General features: G+C 38.8%; 1 protein-coding gene across 12 annotated transcripts in view; it reads left to right on the forward strand.

The window, feature by feature from the left end:
- Positions 1–16,951, forward strand: part of LOC135234092 (ERC protein 2-like) — a 232,480-nt gene that overhangs the window by 15,851 nt on the left and 199,678 nt on the right. For 8 of the 12 annotated variants that reach the window (XM_064298265.1, XM_064298255.1, XM_064298254.1 and 5 more), the window contains exons 3-4: positions 10,118–10,141; positions 11,298–11,714. In XM_064298265.1, coding sequence (XP_064154335.1) covers positions 10,118–10,141; positions 11,298–11,714 — 441 coding nt within the window. The remainder of the gene's footprint in view (positions 1–10,117; positions 10,142–11,297; positions 11,715–16,951) is intronic. The other 4 variants (XM_064298256.1, XM_064298260.1, XM_064298262.1 and 1 more) reach the window with 1 other exon arrangement.

The following is a 16,951-nucleotide window of genomic DNA, read 5'->3' on the forward strand; positions in this document are numbered from 1 at the left end:
AACTTTCCACTACATTGTTACAAAGTGATCTTCAAATGACCTGTTTAGCTCATTACCATTTAGTTGATAATGGAATTGTTGCGATTGTAACTTTCAGTTTGTGGCACCTCTTATTCTTCAGGGCCATAGGCACTGCTGTGCAGACTAGAAGTTCAGCCTGAGGGTTGCAGCACATCCTTGCTGGGACACTTGTTGCACCATTTAGCAAGAAAGTGCTTGACATCAGTTGCTCCAGTTAAAAATACTGTTCCATAAATAGATAACAGAATGTGCATAAAGAACATTTTAATGTGTTTGTGCTGTATTTGTTATTACGATGAGGAGTGTTGTTTAAGGATCCATTTGCTGTTATTGTGGATACGATGCAAGAAGTATGGGCTTCAATAATTCAGCGCGTTACTGATCATTCAGTCATAATTATCAGTTTGCTTTCTTTTTCAAAAAGCCCCAAGGTGTCCTCCTGCTCAACCTTTAATAGTGACAGTGCAGTCCCTGCATACATGAGCACATGAGTCATGGCAAGAGCAGTGTCAGAATAAAAGGAGGCCATTTTGAGAATACAATGAGCAAATCTTAATGGACTCTTCCTCCCTCAGCAAGGGTCCGAGTCTGTGATCTCAAAATGTATTCTGAGCATTGGGGTGACCTGTTTGAAATTGTAAGACACTGACATTTGTGCCTGTGTGTGCTGCACATGTCATGGACTTGTCCTATTTGGTGCTCATGTGCTGTGCGGAGATGGGCAGGAAATGAATGAGATGGACAGCTAGTGTTTCTGTGTCAGTCGTGGTTAGAATCCGTTTTGTTCCTCAGGTCCAAGGGGCAAGACTGTGCATCTGCATGTCTTATAACATAATGTATGTGTATGGTAATAATCAACCTCAGTCAGAATAAAGCAAAAAAATAGAAAAACTAACAGACATAAAACTCTTAAGAGCTGCAGAGAGTTGTGTTATTGAATGCACATTTTTAAGATTATGAATCATTCCTAATAGCTACTGGGCTAAAATGAATGTACTTAGATTAGTGAGGAGATGGATTCCAGTGTAAAATTGTAAATCAAGTACTTGTCCAAGGCTTTATCATAAAGCCTTAATGATTCCTCCTGTACTTCTGGAATTGCTTTTATGAACTGTTTTATGATGGGCAATAAATTGGTGATTTCTGGTGATTCTACTGCTATAGAAACATGAGAAATAGCCACTGTTTTACAGAGCTGTTTCGCTTTAAATTGCACTGGTGCCCAACTCGGCATGTGTGCACACCAACATATGGTGTTGTTAGATAACAAAGCTACAGCCTCTGGCTCAACCCCCAGTTTCTCTTGCAGAGCTGTGAAGGGAATGCTTGAGACCGCAGGTAGAGAAAGCGAGCCAAGTGGAATCACTTGTGCTTTTCTCCACAGGTCAGAAGGATGACGTAGGAGCAGGTTGCAGGGGCCACCAGGGGGGCAAACCTTCCCATTGTAAATGCTTACTCTGTCAATGTGCAGTTCAGCGGCATCAGTCCCGTTTTGGATTATTTTGTAAAAACAGCACATCTCTTTAAAAAGGCCTTGACTGAGCAAGGTTGTGATATTTCAGTGTAATTTTAAAATCAGTTTAGCCGAGAAGTTACTGAAATGGTGTGGCCTTAAGTGATGCGATACCATGTTACATCCGATAGGAGACAATAGAGTCTTCTTCTTCTTGGCTGCAGAAATGAAAAGAACCTTTGTGGGGCAGGATGGCCCACAGAATCGAAACGTATCTGAAATCTTAAATTCTAATTTTGGAGCAACCAGGACGATATGGTACACATCATTTTTATGTCACTGAACCCAGGTTACCAGGCATTTCAAATCCACAGCCTACACCTTTTCGTGCAGACATTGAACATTGAAGGTCTTTCATAAAATCCTTCAAAAGAAATTAACAAAGCAAACTTCTGTTAATCAGAGTTGTTACATTTTTTTTTTACATTAATTCATATTGATTGTAAAGTCAGCAAAGCAAATGGAAACTCTACTGGGGAAACGCATGTGCAGCTGAAGGGACTAGCGCATTAGCATGGGTCATGGTTATGAAGCTCTTTAAAATTCAGAGGGCTGATCTGAGGAGATATTTCTGGAGAGCTGTCTCCTCTGGGTTGATATGCTCTTGTATATTTACCAGATGCCATTTTCTCTCCTCCTCTCTTCGTTTCATGCACTGGCAATTTGATAATCTGTAAGTTTACGTTCAGCTTCATTGAAAATTATTTTAAAGGTACCATTACATCTTGTCTCCTCATTTGCTTGCTGGGTCATATAAACTATATTAGTTGCCTTGTTTCTTTTCAATGCACTGGCCCATTCGCCATCTGTTTTTGTCTGACACATTTTCACTGTTTATGTTAACAAAGAAAAAGAAAGACACAAACTCTAAAAAAAGCCCTATAAAAGAAGTACTACAGTGATTAAAATCACATGCATTCCAAGATAACCTTTACATTGTGTCAATATTAGAAAATAGTCACAAAAGGGTAGAGGCATTATCTTGCCTTAGAAAACTTGCTCAGGTTGTCCAAATCTGCACCTTTCTGAGGTGATGATTGAATGGTAAATGGTCTATCATCTGAATATTGTGAACATTTTAACAGAGTTTAGGCATCTTTGCGATGAAATGCAAAGCTTCATATTAGTACGAGGAGTGCTGCTAACAAGGGTGAAACACAGCACCTGTATTTGTTGTCAGCAAGAAGCCTTGGCAAGGCCTTCTAATCCTCTATTATTTGTTTTCTCTTGTAAAACTAATTGATTCATTTCCAGTAAAGTGTTTGGGTTGTTTCAGTGCGTGTCTTTAGTGGTGTGTTATTGGGCTTTTGCTTGGGGTGAGGGTGGAGGAGGAGGTTTCAGAGAGAAGTGAGATTAAATGCATCTCTAGGAATTTCACATCTCTCTTTCTGTTCGGACCATTTATATAGTCAGAGAGGGCATACTGTCCCATCAGTCCTCTCTGCAAATGGTCTCTGATGAGGCCATGGACAGTGTTGTACTGTAGGTAGTTCACTTGGGACAAATAGAGTAGCCATCTCCCGGCAGCGCAAGCAAACAGTATCTCAGCGGCAGAAGAAGGCCTGGGGCTGGCTTGTCAACAGAAGGGTGACTTCTCAAAACACATTGCTGTGATTGTGAAGTGCAGCTATGGGGTAGTGGAGTAAGAGGAAAAGCCTGTCGCCGAGAGCAATCATTTAAAGCCATCCCCTTAAATGTTGTTTTATGAATCAGTTTCAATATGCTTATAAAATCTCATCTGCCAATACCTGATTTATCCTTCTGAAGATTTTAAGGCATAAAATCTCTGATTGACAGTTGCGAGTAGTGTAGGCCTACATGGTAGCTTTTTTCATGAGCTAATGTTGCAGTGTTAAGTAAGTATTGCTGATTTTCCATCTTTGGCCATTTACTGCCTGGAAGCCTTGGAACAGCACTGTGGGGGTTGAAGTATTTCCATGTATTAGATGTTGCTCTTGTGTGTTCTGTTCACTAAGATATATGAGATCATCCATTACTGAGGTCCCTTGAAAAGGCTTGGAAATTGAGTTGTTTTCGGTGGAAAACTGAAATGGAGAACGTCATCAGCTGCCTGCTTTCGTGGGCACAGCAGTGCAAAATACAAACAAAATGTTTGCATTCCTGTGCTATTTTGCATCACCCAAACTAAATTAAATGTTGATGTGTTTCCAAGGTTCTTATGAGTTAAAATGGCTTTGGGGAAATGGGTCAAAAGCCAGTGTATAAAAACTAAGTGGAAATATTTAAGACTGTATTGTGACAGACAGTGCGTGAAACAATGTGTTTCTTGTTCTGGCTGCCACATTAAAGACTTAGATTATTCCACTGGAGTGCCTGAATCTTTAGGATCGTTTTCCCCATATTTTCTCTGTTTTTATGCATTTTCACCAATAACCGCTATTTTAAATTAGCACCTTTTGGAAATTTAAATGCACTCCTGGTACATTTTGTTTGCATTATTTTCTGAGTAATTGTTTTGTATTTTCCGTACACATGAAGAAAAGAAAACATGCATTATTCAATTATTGGTAGGATTTTGGTGGAGTTGTTATTACATATCTTTATTAAACCAGAGCTCTGCAGAATTATAAAGAAATGTAGTGTTCTGAATTTAGGGTGTTGCTTCACATTTGAGATATGAGTCATAGCTATTGTGTTTCCCACATGGCACACAGACTTACTGCCAATTATTTGTCTGCCAGGGAGAATTCCCACTGTGTTGAGTTATATTTGCTTTGAACTCAACACAGTGAAGGCTGGCCTCAAAATACAAAAAGAATGATTTGAGAAGAATGATTAAGACCCAGAATAATGACCTGTTTATTCTACCTCCTCTTGAATTATCCTGCATCAATCTGGTTGGTATCAAATCGTTAAATCTAAATGACCTTTGCCAGGGAAGCAGGATTTCATTATTGATCCTGCTGTCTTTCCTATGCGCTGAGGTGAAAGCTACCTAACAAGACAGTGCACATTCATCAGGGGAGAATCAGGATGGGAGGCTGCAGCCTTTGCTTTCCCCTCAGGTCCTTCCACCACAAGTCTCATCCCATCACCAGCCGGTCTGTAGCGGTTAGTGTCAAATCAGCCCGTCCATCAGCGGCCATTTTGGTGCCTGAATCTGTTCCCTTGCCCAAATTTGTTCCCTTTGGGGTTGCAGTTCTACTGTCACCTATGGATAAGGTGTTTAAGCACCAGTGCATATTGATACTTTGTTCATTCAATGGCACTTATTTTAGGTTTCATGTTATTAGGGCTGATCTTCTATGAAGGAAGATAAGATCATACTGGATAGTACTCATCCAGTAAAAATGTTTACTTTGTTATAATTTGACTTTGAAATGGTTTTCATCTTAAAAATACATATTAAGTTTTATTTGCCAGAAGGACGGTCTTTAAGGTTCATAAAGTTTACATAGTCCCTTTTTCATAAATCTGATAAATTATTTGAAATATTATGTGTAACAAGTCCCTTTTGTCCTAAAATGATGACCAAAACAAAGCTTTAAGGACAAGAACAAATCTTTCTTATTTAATAGATCAGATCACTTATTAAAATGGTTCAAATTGAAACTGTCACAAAGAAATTCATCCATTACAAATACCATACAAAACAGCCACAAGTTTAATCACTAAAATAATTAGGCAACAGGCTTAGAGTAATGGCAGTTGTATAAAATAATGTTTTGAGCCATTTCATGCATCATATATCCAGCGCCTTTTTGTTTTTTTGTGGTAAATTTATGCTTGTCTTAGGGAATGGAAGAGGGTTATTCAGCTGTAGGCATTCCTTTGTTCTGCCTTGCTAATTATTCGCACCAGACTGACAGTTTTTTTTTTACTTGTCTGTCGCAGTAGGTTGCTATTTCTGCAGAACCCTCTGTGTACTGCTCTATTAAACTACAGTGCATTTTAAGGAATTAGATCTATGTGGACGTTCTTTGGAGTGTACTGAAAGTGTGAGCATCCCTTGAGATGGTTTGGCATACAGAGCATATTGATGAGATATAGTCGCTACAGTGTGCTCAATTACATTAGTCTCCAACAAGAATGCTATACTTCCGGCCAATTTCTGATCATATTTTACTGCTTGAACTGCAACCTTGCAATGATATTATCTCTCTTCCACCATGTGTATAGAACCAATTGCAAGTTGTTGGAAGTGGTCATAACTACTGTATCACATCTCTGACATGTTGTGGTGGTCTTCTAGAACTAAGAAATGCTACTCTTTGCATGGTGAGGTGGCTTTTTAAAAATTTTGTATCAATATGTTCAAGGCAGGATAGTTATTGTATTTCAAACTTGCTGAGCATACTGAAGCCAGTGTTAACATATAGTAATTTTGTGAAGATCTTCCTTAACTTTCAATATTTGGTCAGCTAAACTTCAGATCAATTCTAAGTGTGTGCCCAGGAATAAGATTGCCAGCAAAAGCTTTGTAAGGGTGCAGTCAGGAAAATTATACAAAAAATTCATATTTAAGTATATAAATAACAAACAAAACAATCTGATACCCCAGCAGAAAACAAAACATATCATAATACAGTATAACCTTATATTAATAGTATTATCATTTATTATTTACTACTACTACTACTAATAATAATAATATTGATAATAAAGCACTTTTGATTTTAAACAGATTTTCAGTATGTGATTGCAGATTTATAGCAGCAACTTGCTATTCTCTCTCAGTCGAGCTGGCACATGGAAACCATATGTGACGGAAAACAGAATTACAGATCACGTTGTCAATCATCAAACCTGGTAGAGCTTAGACGTCTTGTGGTAAAACATTATTACTGCACCCCTTTGATCCAGACTGACATGCTGTGGCTAATGCAGTACTCCTGGGATGAAGGTAAAAAGCATAAACTGTTGTACAGTTTATTTCAATGTGAAATCTCCAATTGTGCCTCTTCAGTTACCGCTGTGCACACTGCACCCCACTTGAAGAGCAGTGGTGCTGAAGAGTGTATGTTCCTCTGACCCATTTGCCTGTGAGCCAGAGACTGTTTCCATAACATGATTATACCTACGTATACCTGCATAACGCATCCACTGTAAACTTTCTGAAATTCTCATGACAAAGGAGAATATGTGCTATGGGTGTTGATTCCTGCTGCTTGGGGATATGCTCATATTACTGTATTTCATAGTGATATTGTGTTTGTTATAAACATTTGCGTAGATATGCTAATATATAATAATAATAGGTCTGTGGTAGCCTTTATTTAGCTTTAGCTAAATACTTTTTCTTAGGAAATGGTATCTGGGGAAAAAATAAGCATTTAAATGTCACCTTCATCACTAAAATGACCCCAAGACATAAATGTGTCATTTTTTTCCCAACTGTCCTGCTCTACCATCTGTGCTCCAGTAGGAAGAGAAAGAGAGAGAACTTTGTACTCACCTTGGTCTATAAATGCCATTCAACCTAAATGAAAATCTCTCTTACTGTGTGTACAGACTATTTCTGCAAACAATATAAATGTAACATTGGGTCTGGAATACAGGATGTCACAAATGACATTGCTAAACCTTTGGTTGACCTTTGGTTCCTCTACAAATGTGACCCTCTCATAAATTCAACAGCTGTGCGATGGTTCTGACACTGACAGGATTGGGCAGGTCACTGAAGCCCCTCTCCACTGACGTGCTGTCAGTGTGCACAGGCCTTCTCTCCGTCATCACTGGCGTGACTGTGAGCCCTGTGCTGCTCCTGAGCTCTGGCTGAGTCATGCTTTAACAGCTGGGCGGAGTGGCACCCTAGGAGCTGGTGATGGTAGAGTGCCGGTGATGCTTTAACTGCTGGATTAGAGCACAGGCTGTGGGGAGGTTCCTTTGTCTGCCTATATGGATGTGTGGCAAGGGCATACTTTATAATTCAGACAATCCTGTCTTGAGTAAATGCTTCACTGACAGAAACAGGCAGAGGCTTTGTGTATGATTTTCACTGCAAGACTGTAAGCCCTTTGCAGTAAGACAGCTTCAAATTGTGCCCACATGCCAGTCTTATTTTTGTCACAGCTATTTGCGTGGTCTACCAATATCATTTTTCCTCCAGAGATTAACTTGAATGACAAGAAGGGTTCAAGAGAACTTTATGCTGTGACCTGTGTGCAGCATGAAATGTAGCATGTTGCACGATCCAAACATCCACATCCCTTAATGTCTGCATCCCTCTAACTGCAAATAATCCCCTCACATATATGCAATGTCACTTGCCTCTGGCCACCATGCTAGTGCATATGCATGAGTGCGGTGTGTCAATGAAATCTGAACCCACACAGGACATTGTAGTATCAAATGTTTGTGTATGATGATTTTCCATTGTAAAAAATGATATTTTTCCGTGGTGCACTGTCCCCAGATTTTTGATTTTTGTATAACACTGACAGGGCTGGTAATAAGCGTCAGGGAGATACAGGACAGGGAGTCCAGCAGCTGAGAGGGCGTGTGCTGCCTTCACTCACTTTGCAAGGTTATTTATTGCCATCTGCTGGGGAAACAATATGCTGTGCAACCTGGCTTGTTCCCAGCAGTAAGAGGCTAATGATTCTCTGATGATTACTCCGTCTTGTCAATGATTATGAAGTGAAATTGCCGTGGTGCTTAAAGTAAAGGGGCTCAGTTAAACATGCAGAGATCAATCAGGACCAATTAATCAGATGCTCTGTGGACAATCCCATTTTTACAATCCACAAATATCTGTGAGCAAAGATGACGTGTAATTCATCTGAACACAGAGTATATGCTTGCATTAGAAATGCAGCAGTTTGCATACCATTTGATATGATGCCATTTTATATTTGTATTTAGAATACAACTTAATTCATTATGTATTTTGGACTGATGTGTACCTTATGTACGACAGTTGTTTGTATATATGCAATTTAGCTCATTTTTGGTATTTATGCCTACATCAGATCTTATGTAACACACAGTTATGTATGTATTAAGTCTCCCTCCATTTGTGTATATTTAACAAATGCACAACATTTGCACTTATTTAATAGTTTTGAATCATTTCCCCCTCGGGCTTCAGATAAAGCCTTTTTCTTGGGGTGAAGTGTGTGCCTGACTTGTATGAATTTGTGATGGGAACTAGGCTGCCGTCCAGATGGTATAAGTTCAAGTTGTTGCTTCTGACTTTGATAAATGCATGGAGCCTATTGGAAATCAATGCTAAGAAGTGACTGGGTTGAAATATCTAATGTACAGTGAAATACCAGCTTTTCTAGTGAGGAATTTTGGCAATGTTAATGTGACACTGAAAAAATAGAGAATACAAAAAAATAGAGAATAATGTTCCTGAATGTTTATGAATCGTCAAATGGTTCACATGCAATGAAAATTATTACTCATCAAAGAAATATTTTCCAGGTTTATTTTAAGAAATAAATTATATATATAATTAGTTCCAGCAGTTAACACTGGCTATTAATTATAACACATCTAAGAATATTGTATGTTCTCACTTGCAGTCCAAGAAATTCAGTTTCCCTTAAAACCACTCATGGAAATTACTTATTAATTTAAGATCATTAATGAAATTAATTTAATACTAATTCCATTAAATATTCTGCATTATTTATTTACAGATTAACTGTACATGATTGATTGGTTTTATTTCAGTGTCTTACACACAAGTATGATGCCCATGGGCTCATGAGACACTATTGTACAGCATTTAGCATTTTAGCGTATTTGCATTTAGTCTTCATAAGCCCGTTTTTTTCCGATCACAAAATAAAGCCTATGTTCTTCTTATATGTTATTAAACTGACCCGTTTGCAGAATCAGGGAAGTATTTTATGATTCGAATTTAGATTTTTGCCTCATATAAGATGTTTTCATACCGCATTGTAATTTTTTTGTATAGAAATAGTACTAATATGTTATTTGAAATAATAACTAAGAATCAAACCAATGATAAGCACAAGTTCAATTGAACAGTAATTATCTATTCATTAGTTTTACTTAAGCTTAAGCCTTACTTAAGCTACATTAACACTGTGAATAGTCCTCTCGTTCCTTTGTACATGGTTAGAACATTGTGGGGGAAAAAATGATTTGCTGTGGGTGGTTTGAACATTGCCTCACTCTGGTGATTATTGTTTCACTGGGGATTTTCCCCAGAAATATATATATATATATATATATATATATATATATATATATATATATATATATATATATATTTTATAAATGTTTATTTTATTCATTACATGTCTAATTAGTACTAAACACAATAAAAAATATTCTGTTAAAATACACAGAAGATAGATTACAGTAATTGTCACCTTAGAGATGCGTAAACGCAGTGAAGCCGTTCTTCCTTGTCAGTTATTCTGTAGTGTTGGAACTGAAGTGTTGGGATTGAATACCAAGCAAATAAGTATACAGTTAATTGTGAGATTCTGCTTTGCTTTTTTTTGTATTGCATCTTTGTATATGGGTGTATACACTGGAATGTTATTTTTCTCTGCTTGTCTTTTATTCTGTTTTCCATTTGCTTCTTTGCGCACACTTTTTGTGATTTTGGTGCATTGTTTCTTTATTCACCATGCTGTGCAGCCATTGGATGTGAAGAGAACTAAGGTTTGTCCTTTGTTTGCAACATTGTGTGTTTGTGCAGTACAAAAAATATCTTATAGTGGGCAGTCTTTAAGTTTACAAGTGTTCCTTCACCCCCCCCCCCCCCCCCCCAAAACACACACACACACACATACACTTGATTACGGAACAATTACCTGATTATGGGTCATTTTCTTTTGAGTATATGTCTACCATATAATGGAAACAGTGAAAATCTACAAATAAATTGAACCATCATCATTATTTGGCTCACCTCAAAAGGTGAGTAGTGAAATGGAAGATGTTCTCAGAAAAGCCATGTATCCAGAAAGATATGTGAGATCTCAGTATTGTTGAAAACATTGCAGATTGTTTTAGTGGTGCCCAGTCTTAAGGTACCCAGCATTGTTACACAGTAGAGATGAGCAAAAGTGCAACATTGGGAGAAAAAAGACAAATACGTAATTACCCAGATGAGCACAGATATCAAATCTCCAAATTTTTAATTGAAATGTTATTATGCAAACAAAATCACACACTGATTAATAATAGGTTTATTTATATATGATTTTTAAATATCTTATTTTATTAGCTGCTTATTTGCACACACATCACTTTTTTGCCGTTTTGCAGCCACAAACAGCTGTATTTTGAGCCACTTGGTTTTTCAGTATACACTAATGCTGTCCAAAGGGAAAGAATACTTAATCTATCACTGTTTCCAAAAGGGGAAAAAAACAGCATGTTATTTTTGTGTGACTGGTGTGCATTCTTTATAGCTCCTTTGATTTTACTGTGGTCCCCAGGGTCATTTAACAGATGCTCCTTGTATTAGTTACATTTTAGCATTCTTTGTCTCCAAATGGGAGTTCTTTATGGGTTATCTCACAAATAAACTCATACATTTGAATTCAGTCAGTGGTACACAGCACCACACTGTGAACACACTCCAGGGTGTATAGGCCACACTGTAAACATGCTACATTTTACATTCAGTTGTGTGATGTTAAAAAAACCTCCTTTTAAAACATGTTTATTCTTTTGCCTGTCATTATACCCATGTATTCTGTAATAATTAAGAAACACTTAGTGATATTGGCTTTGATTTAGCCCTTGAGGAGAAGGAGGCTGGCCTCGCCTTTACTCTGCCACACTAATGTGTTTCCCACTGGTGCTGCAGCACCTGCAGATGACCATCCAGGCCCTGCAGGACGAGCTGCGCACGCAGAGGGACCTGAACCACCTGCTCCAGCAGGAGAGCGGCAACCGCGGTGCCGAGCAGTTCACCTTCGAGCTCAACGAGGAGAACTTCCGCCGGCTGCAGGCCGAGCACGACCGACAGGCCAAGGAGCTCTTCCTCCTGAGGAAGACCCTGGAGGAGATGGAGCTGCGCATCGAGACCCAGAAGCAGACCCTGAATGCCCGCGACGAGTCCATCAAGAAGCTGCTGGAGATGCTGCAGAGCAAGGGGCTGCCCTCCAAGGCCATGGAGGAGGAGGGAGAGAGGGCCCGCCGAATGGTGGAGGCCGAGTCGCAGGTCAGCCACCTGGAGGTCATCCTGGACCAGAAGGAGAAGGAGAACATCCACCTACGAGAGGTAGGTTCCACCACCCTCTTTTACGAGTGTGCAATGATCGGTCTCCTGCAGATATGTTTCTCATTCTTTGTTTCCTCTGCTGGCACATACAGTACTGTACACTGAATTCTGACAGATACATATTTGTGGTTTGTTGATTTTGGTTGCCCAGTGGTTATCTCCAAAAAGCTTGAACGGTTCATGCGTGTGGTTGCAAAAAATGTGTGAAAACAAGACTGGGAGTTTAGACTTAATCATACATGCCTGTAAATATTTTTATTCCTAGCCTTTTCACTATTCTGTTACATTTAAACGACTTTCATGAAATTAAATACTATCTTCACATAGCTGTGTGCAGCATATTTTGGATTTTTATTCTGCAGCTCAGCCAAATAAAGCAATGCGTCTGAAAAAAGTGGATTAGAGGAAAGTTGGTATTCAGATGTGGCAGTTTGCTAAAAGCTGTGGCTTTGTGTTTGGTACTACAGGGCCGTAAATCAAGCTAGCGAGTCCTCGCAGTGTGTAATTTCCCGACATTTTACTGTCCTGCATTCTCCCCAGTCACATCGTCGGGAACGATAGTGTAGAAATGAACTCCTCCAGTCGATGGAGGTTTTATTTTTAACTCTCAAGTCTCCTTAGCATTTAATTTCTTATCTTATCATCAGCACTTCTCTGGGCTTTCTGGGAACTTATGTCACTGCATTCGCTTAGTTGCCCTTTATCAGGACGTCCGCTAAGCAGGAATGGGACCTGCCTGCTGCCACAGGTACAAAGGGTGGCCTTTTGTAGCAGCACTGGGAAGCATGTAGCTGACGTGTGTACGAAGGTGAGTGCATGAGATCACCGCTGCTATTTTCATAGTGCTGTGTCAGCTTAGCAGTCTTGGGACGTGTTTTTTTAAGTTAGAAAAACAGGGTTTGTTTGAATGAAGAGAAATGTATGATTAATGAGTGTAAGCAGTAGGTTTCAATGATTCAGAAAGGCGTTTTTTTCTTCTCTGAATTAAGATGCGATAATCTTGCACCCATGAGAGTAATTGGCTTGAAAATATTCTCTCACACAAAGGGCAAAGTCTTTGAAAGAAGCACAGCTTGTGTCTGGCAGATTAATTAAAAAGTTCTGTAACAATACTCTCCTGTAAGTTCCTACAAATGATTTCTAAATGGTTTAAGAAGAATATAGCAACATAACTGCTATCTACAGAAATGACAGACTTTGAGACCAAATTTAGGGACATGGTTTAAAGTGTGCAGTGTGCTTTGTAAAACATAACTGAAAACAGCACCAGTTTTCCTTCATGCTAATAATCACTATCACTGACCTTGGCACAGACTTTTGGAAAGGAGCGGACTTTGATTAAAAGGTGATGTTCTCCAGTAATTGAATTAGTTCTGAGGGAAATGAGCTGCACTACTTTCCATTGCTGCAGTGGACACCATTAATGGGTGCTCTTTTTTGCTCAGCTTAGTGTTTGTTTAGTCAGATACACGGATTCCAAAATAAAATTATATACTGTGACTAGACAGTGCATTCAGTTCCACTGCTCGATTCACTGTTTTCATGTCTTGAATGAATGCCTGGCTTCAAATTTTAGACTGAGTTTTAATTTAGCGATATATTTAAGCCACCTGTACATTATCAACACTAGGTGGCAGCGCAGGGTAACAACTTGAATGAATGTATGAACTGGATTAGTGTGCCACTTCCCTATTTCTGCCAAACATCTCAAAGCATTTTGAAGTGAGCTTAACTGACCTCAAGCACTACCTGTATGTAGGACCCCCCCGTGATGTACGACAATTATGTTTTGCCATAATTTACACGACAAGACAGCTACGGTTTAAAAATAAGGATCTTTTAACTAGTTAAACTGGGGTGTAATTGGACCACAGTGAGTCAGGACATTTCACTGGTTTGCTCTCAGTCAGTGCCACAGTTAGGCAATGTAATCTTGCTGTAAGGAAGGAAGGAAGGATGTGGATTCACTCTTTGATTGAGAAGATATGTTCTGTACTTGTAATTGAAGGTGTAATTAAAGTTGAAAGGTTCATTCAGTTCAAAATTGTACTATAGTAATTGGGTGGATTCTTCTGATTTTTAATTTACTTGACTACTTAACTTTCTACAGGAGCAATTTCGTATTGCTTTTTAACCAAAAGATGGTGCTATACTACAAGCGCAGGTTAGCCTTCTCTGGTATATTTAACTTGCTGTTCTCCAACCGAGAGACTGAATGGACAGGTTGTGGTTGAGGTTCAGAGAAGGTTCAGTGGTTTGCTCTGTTCTGAACATGGAGAGGTACAGCTGTCATTTCAACTTACTATCCAATTAAGCATGCACCAGAGGGAAGTAATACAGTCCCTGTGGTTGCTGTTGTTGCTGTATTTCAGGTTGTCTTGCTCGTGCATATATTTCCCCCAGTTTTGAAACAACACTAAAACTGAATGTCTTTTGCTTCTGCCTGCCGGTCTCTGTATAACAGTGATTTTCCGCCTTCCTCGTGATCTGATTTCCAGACGGCTGTAAAACATTATGGGCGGTTTGGCTATTTGGAAAATAGGTGTGTGGCTGCCATTAATATTTAAGCATTGCATAATTTATGCACTTACCAGATTCCTTTATTTGGGGTGACTTTTTACACCTCGCTCACTTGTACAGCTGGGTCTTCATAAAAGTCATTTAAATTAAGAAGTATCTTGTCCCACCAAGGAGTTGAATGTACATCCTCTCGTTATACTGCCATTCCACAAACCCCAATGCTACTCAGACATGTTTAATTTCAATCTATAACTGATGGCTTGTGAGCTGTAGGAGGCCAGCAGCCAGCAGGGACTGAGATATAGGAAAACATGAGTGGAAAATACTCATGGAAAAAATAAAACTAAATGTAGAAATGGTTGTACTCTATATATAACGTTTGTCTGAACTGTGTAATTTTCATCAGGGTTGTGATTTAGAACTGTAATCAGCTTCATTTGCATCCCAGTGATGCAGATATGCTGTTAATTATATAGACCTAACCCATTGTATTCCAGGTTTCAAATACTGTAATGTTGTACAGCTGTGGTACAAAATGTATATGTGTCCTAAGTGTGTGTGCGCGTGTGTGTTTGTGTGGGTGCATACGCACGCACACGGGTGTGTGTGTGTTTTGTCTCTCGATTTGACTTGGCATGGACTATTCGGTTTGCATGTATTTTTATCCTAAATTAGTGTTGACGATAACGTCATCATATGTTTGCTTTAAACATAGTGCAGAAAGTGTGGGCTCTTGCCAGGCTCATTAGCCTATATTATCCTAGCTGGGGGTGGAGTTAGAGGTTAGTATAAGTGAATAGATGGTCTCTTATTACAGGTGATTACAAAATCTCAAATCAACAGAAAATTGCACACTGGTGCCAGCAGATGGTTTGGATACAAAGATACTTTTGGTGATGTACCCAACCCCCCCCCCCACCCCCCACCCCGACTCAGGATGTCTGTCCCTGAAGGATTGCTGCAGACTTTTTGGGGCCTCTGAACTATATTCTCAGTGAAAGTCAGTTACATTAAACAAATTGTTTTTTTTAAGTTTTTTTTTTTAACCCATGGGCGTCAGTCTTCCCTCCTGAGGAAGAGTTGTTTTTCATTGTGAGACAGAAATTCTGCACTGGAATGTCAGCCCTAATCCGTAAAATCGGGGCCTCCACAGGTAAATAACAACAAGGCAGCGGATAATGCTGTAACCTCCTCTGCTTGCTGTTTTGTGCCTTTTTCAGGTTCTTACCCTAGTGATTTATGTTTTTTTTTCTTTAGATGGAACTTGGACTGGCCATTAATTACTTTTACATTTCTGAATTCCATAATATTTTTTATAATTGGTACTATTTTTAATCACTGATTGTTGTTATATGTTTTTACATTTGTAAGCTGTAAACTTTACAGAGTGTTAAAAGTTGAAATTCATGTGATATGTTAGGCTAGAAAAGTCTCTGTGCAAACAGATGGCAGTATTTCCCCAGATTTTTTCCAGGCATGGTAGTGGGCACCGAGACCTCAGCCACAGAACTTGGAACTAAAATGCTGTAATTAGCCCAAAGCATTTTAGAATCTGAAAACACACAAAAAAATATAATTAATTTCACTTAAATAAAAGTGTGTTGTTTGTGCTGTGTTCATGTTTGCCCGAACTCAACAGTGAGATTAATTTGTCAGTTGCCAGCACAAATTTTTTTTTATCGTTATTTGTCATCTATCCAAAAAAGGCTTAAACAGAAAATAGGTAATGTTTGTTAAATAAACTTTCAGTTATTTTAAGGCTTGCTGTGAGATCCTTAAATCATAATGGGTGGTCTGGTGCAACTACCTGATCATGTTCTCCCATTTGTGCGTATGCAAGTCACTGCTCAGTGATAGAATTCATTTGATATTTCCACCGCAGGAAATGGTGGAATGTGTGTTTGATTTGTGTTTCATCTGCATATCAAAGGGATTTAGGTTCTTGTTTAAGCAAACATTGCAATAAGGTTTTTAGAAAGAATTTAAGAAAACATCAGGGAATATAGTGGTCATCCAGTCTGACTCTAACATGGCAGGACTGTTTTATTCTAGTCTTAAAGAAGTCATTAGATGTGTATTGCTCTGGGATAAGATAAGACGGATCACTTAGAGTGTTACTCAGACACAAGAGTCCTTATAGGTATTGCAGAAGCACAATAAACACTCGTATAGTAATAGAAGCTGTATCGTGGGTTTTAAGATGTGTGAGAGCCTAGGGTGCATTCATAAAAGTTTAATGTACAGCTCAGCCTGACTGAATCACAGATGTAATTATTTGTACTTCACAAACACCTACAAGTTGCCAGTTGTCATTAGTGGGCTTTGCACCCTTTTTCTGTTTGTCACTAGCTCTCTTGTAGTACCATTAGTCATGCACTGAAAATAGTAACCGTTTCGTGGACAAATATATCAGAGTAGGCTACACGCTCTGCTGCAGTGCGTCCAGTACTGGCGCGGTTGGGATAGTTCAAAATACGACTTGAATATTATTCTTTAGTAATGCTAAATAATTTGACATAAAAATATTGTATGTAAGAGAATACTCATATTGCTCTGCATGTAAGATAATGAGAAGCACTGCTATGGTAAACATGGAGTGTGGACTTCTCTGCACTCACAGAATGTTGCACACAGTAAAACTATTGCCAGTTTTAACACAATGCATTGTTTATCATGACATTTACATGTTTAGTTGTAATTTTTGGGTCATAGTATGA

Source organism: Anguilla rostrata, chromosome 11, assembly GCF_018555375.3.
Source record: "Anguilla rostrata isolate EN2019 chromosome 11, ASM1855537v3, whole genome shotgun sequence".
Classification (NCBI taxonomy): domain Eukaryota; kingdom Metazoa; phylum Chordata; class Actinopteri; order Anguilliformes; family Anguillidae; genus Anguilla; species Anguilla rostrata.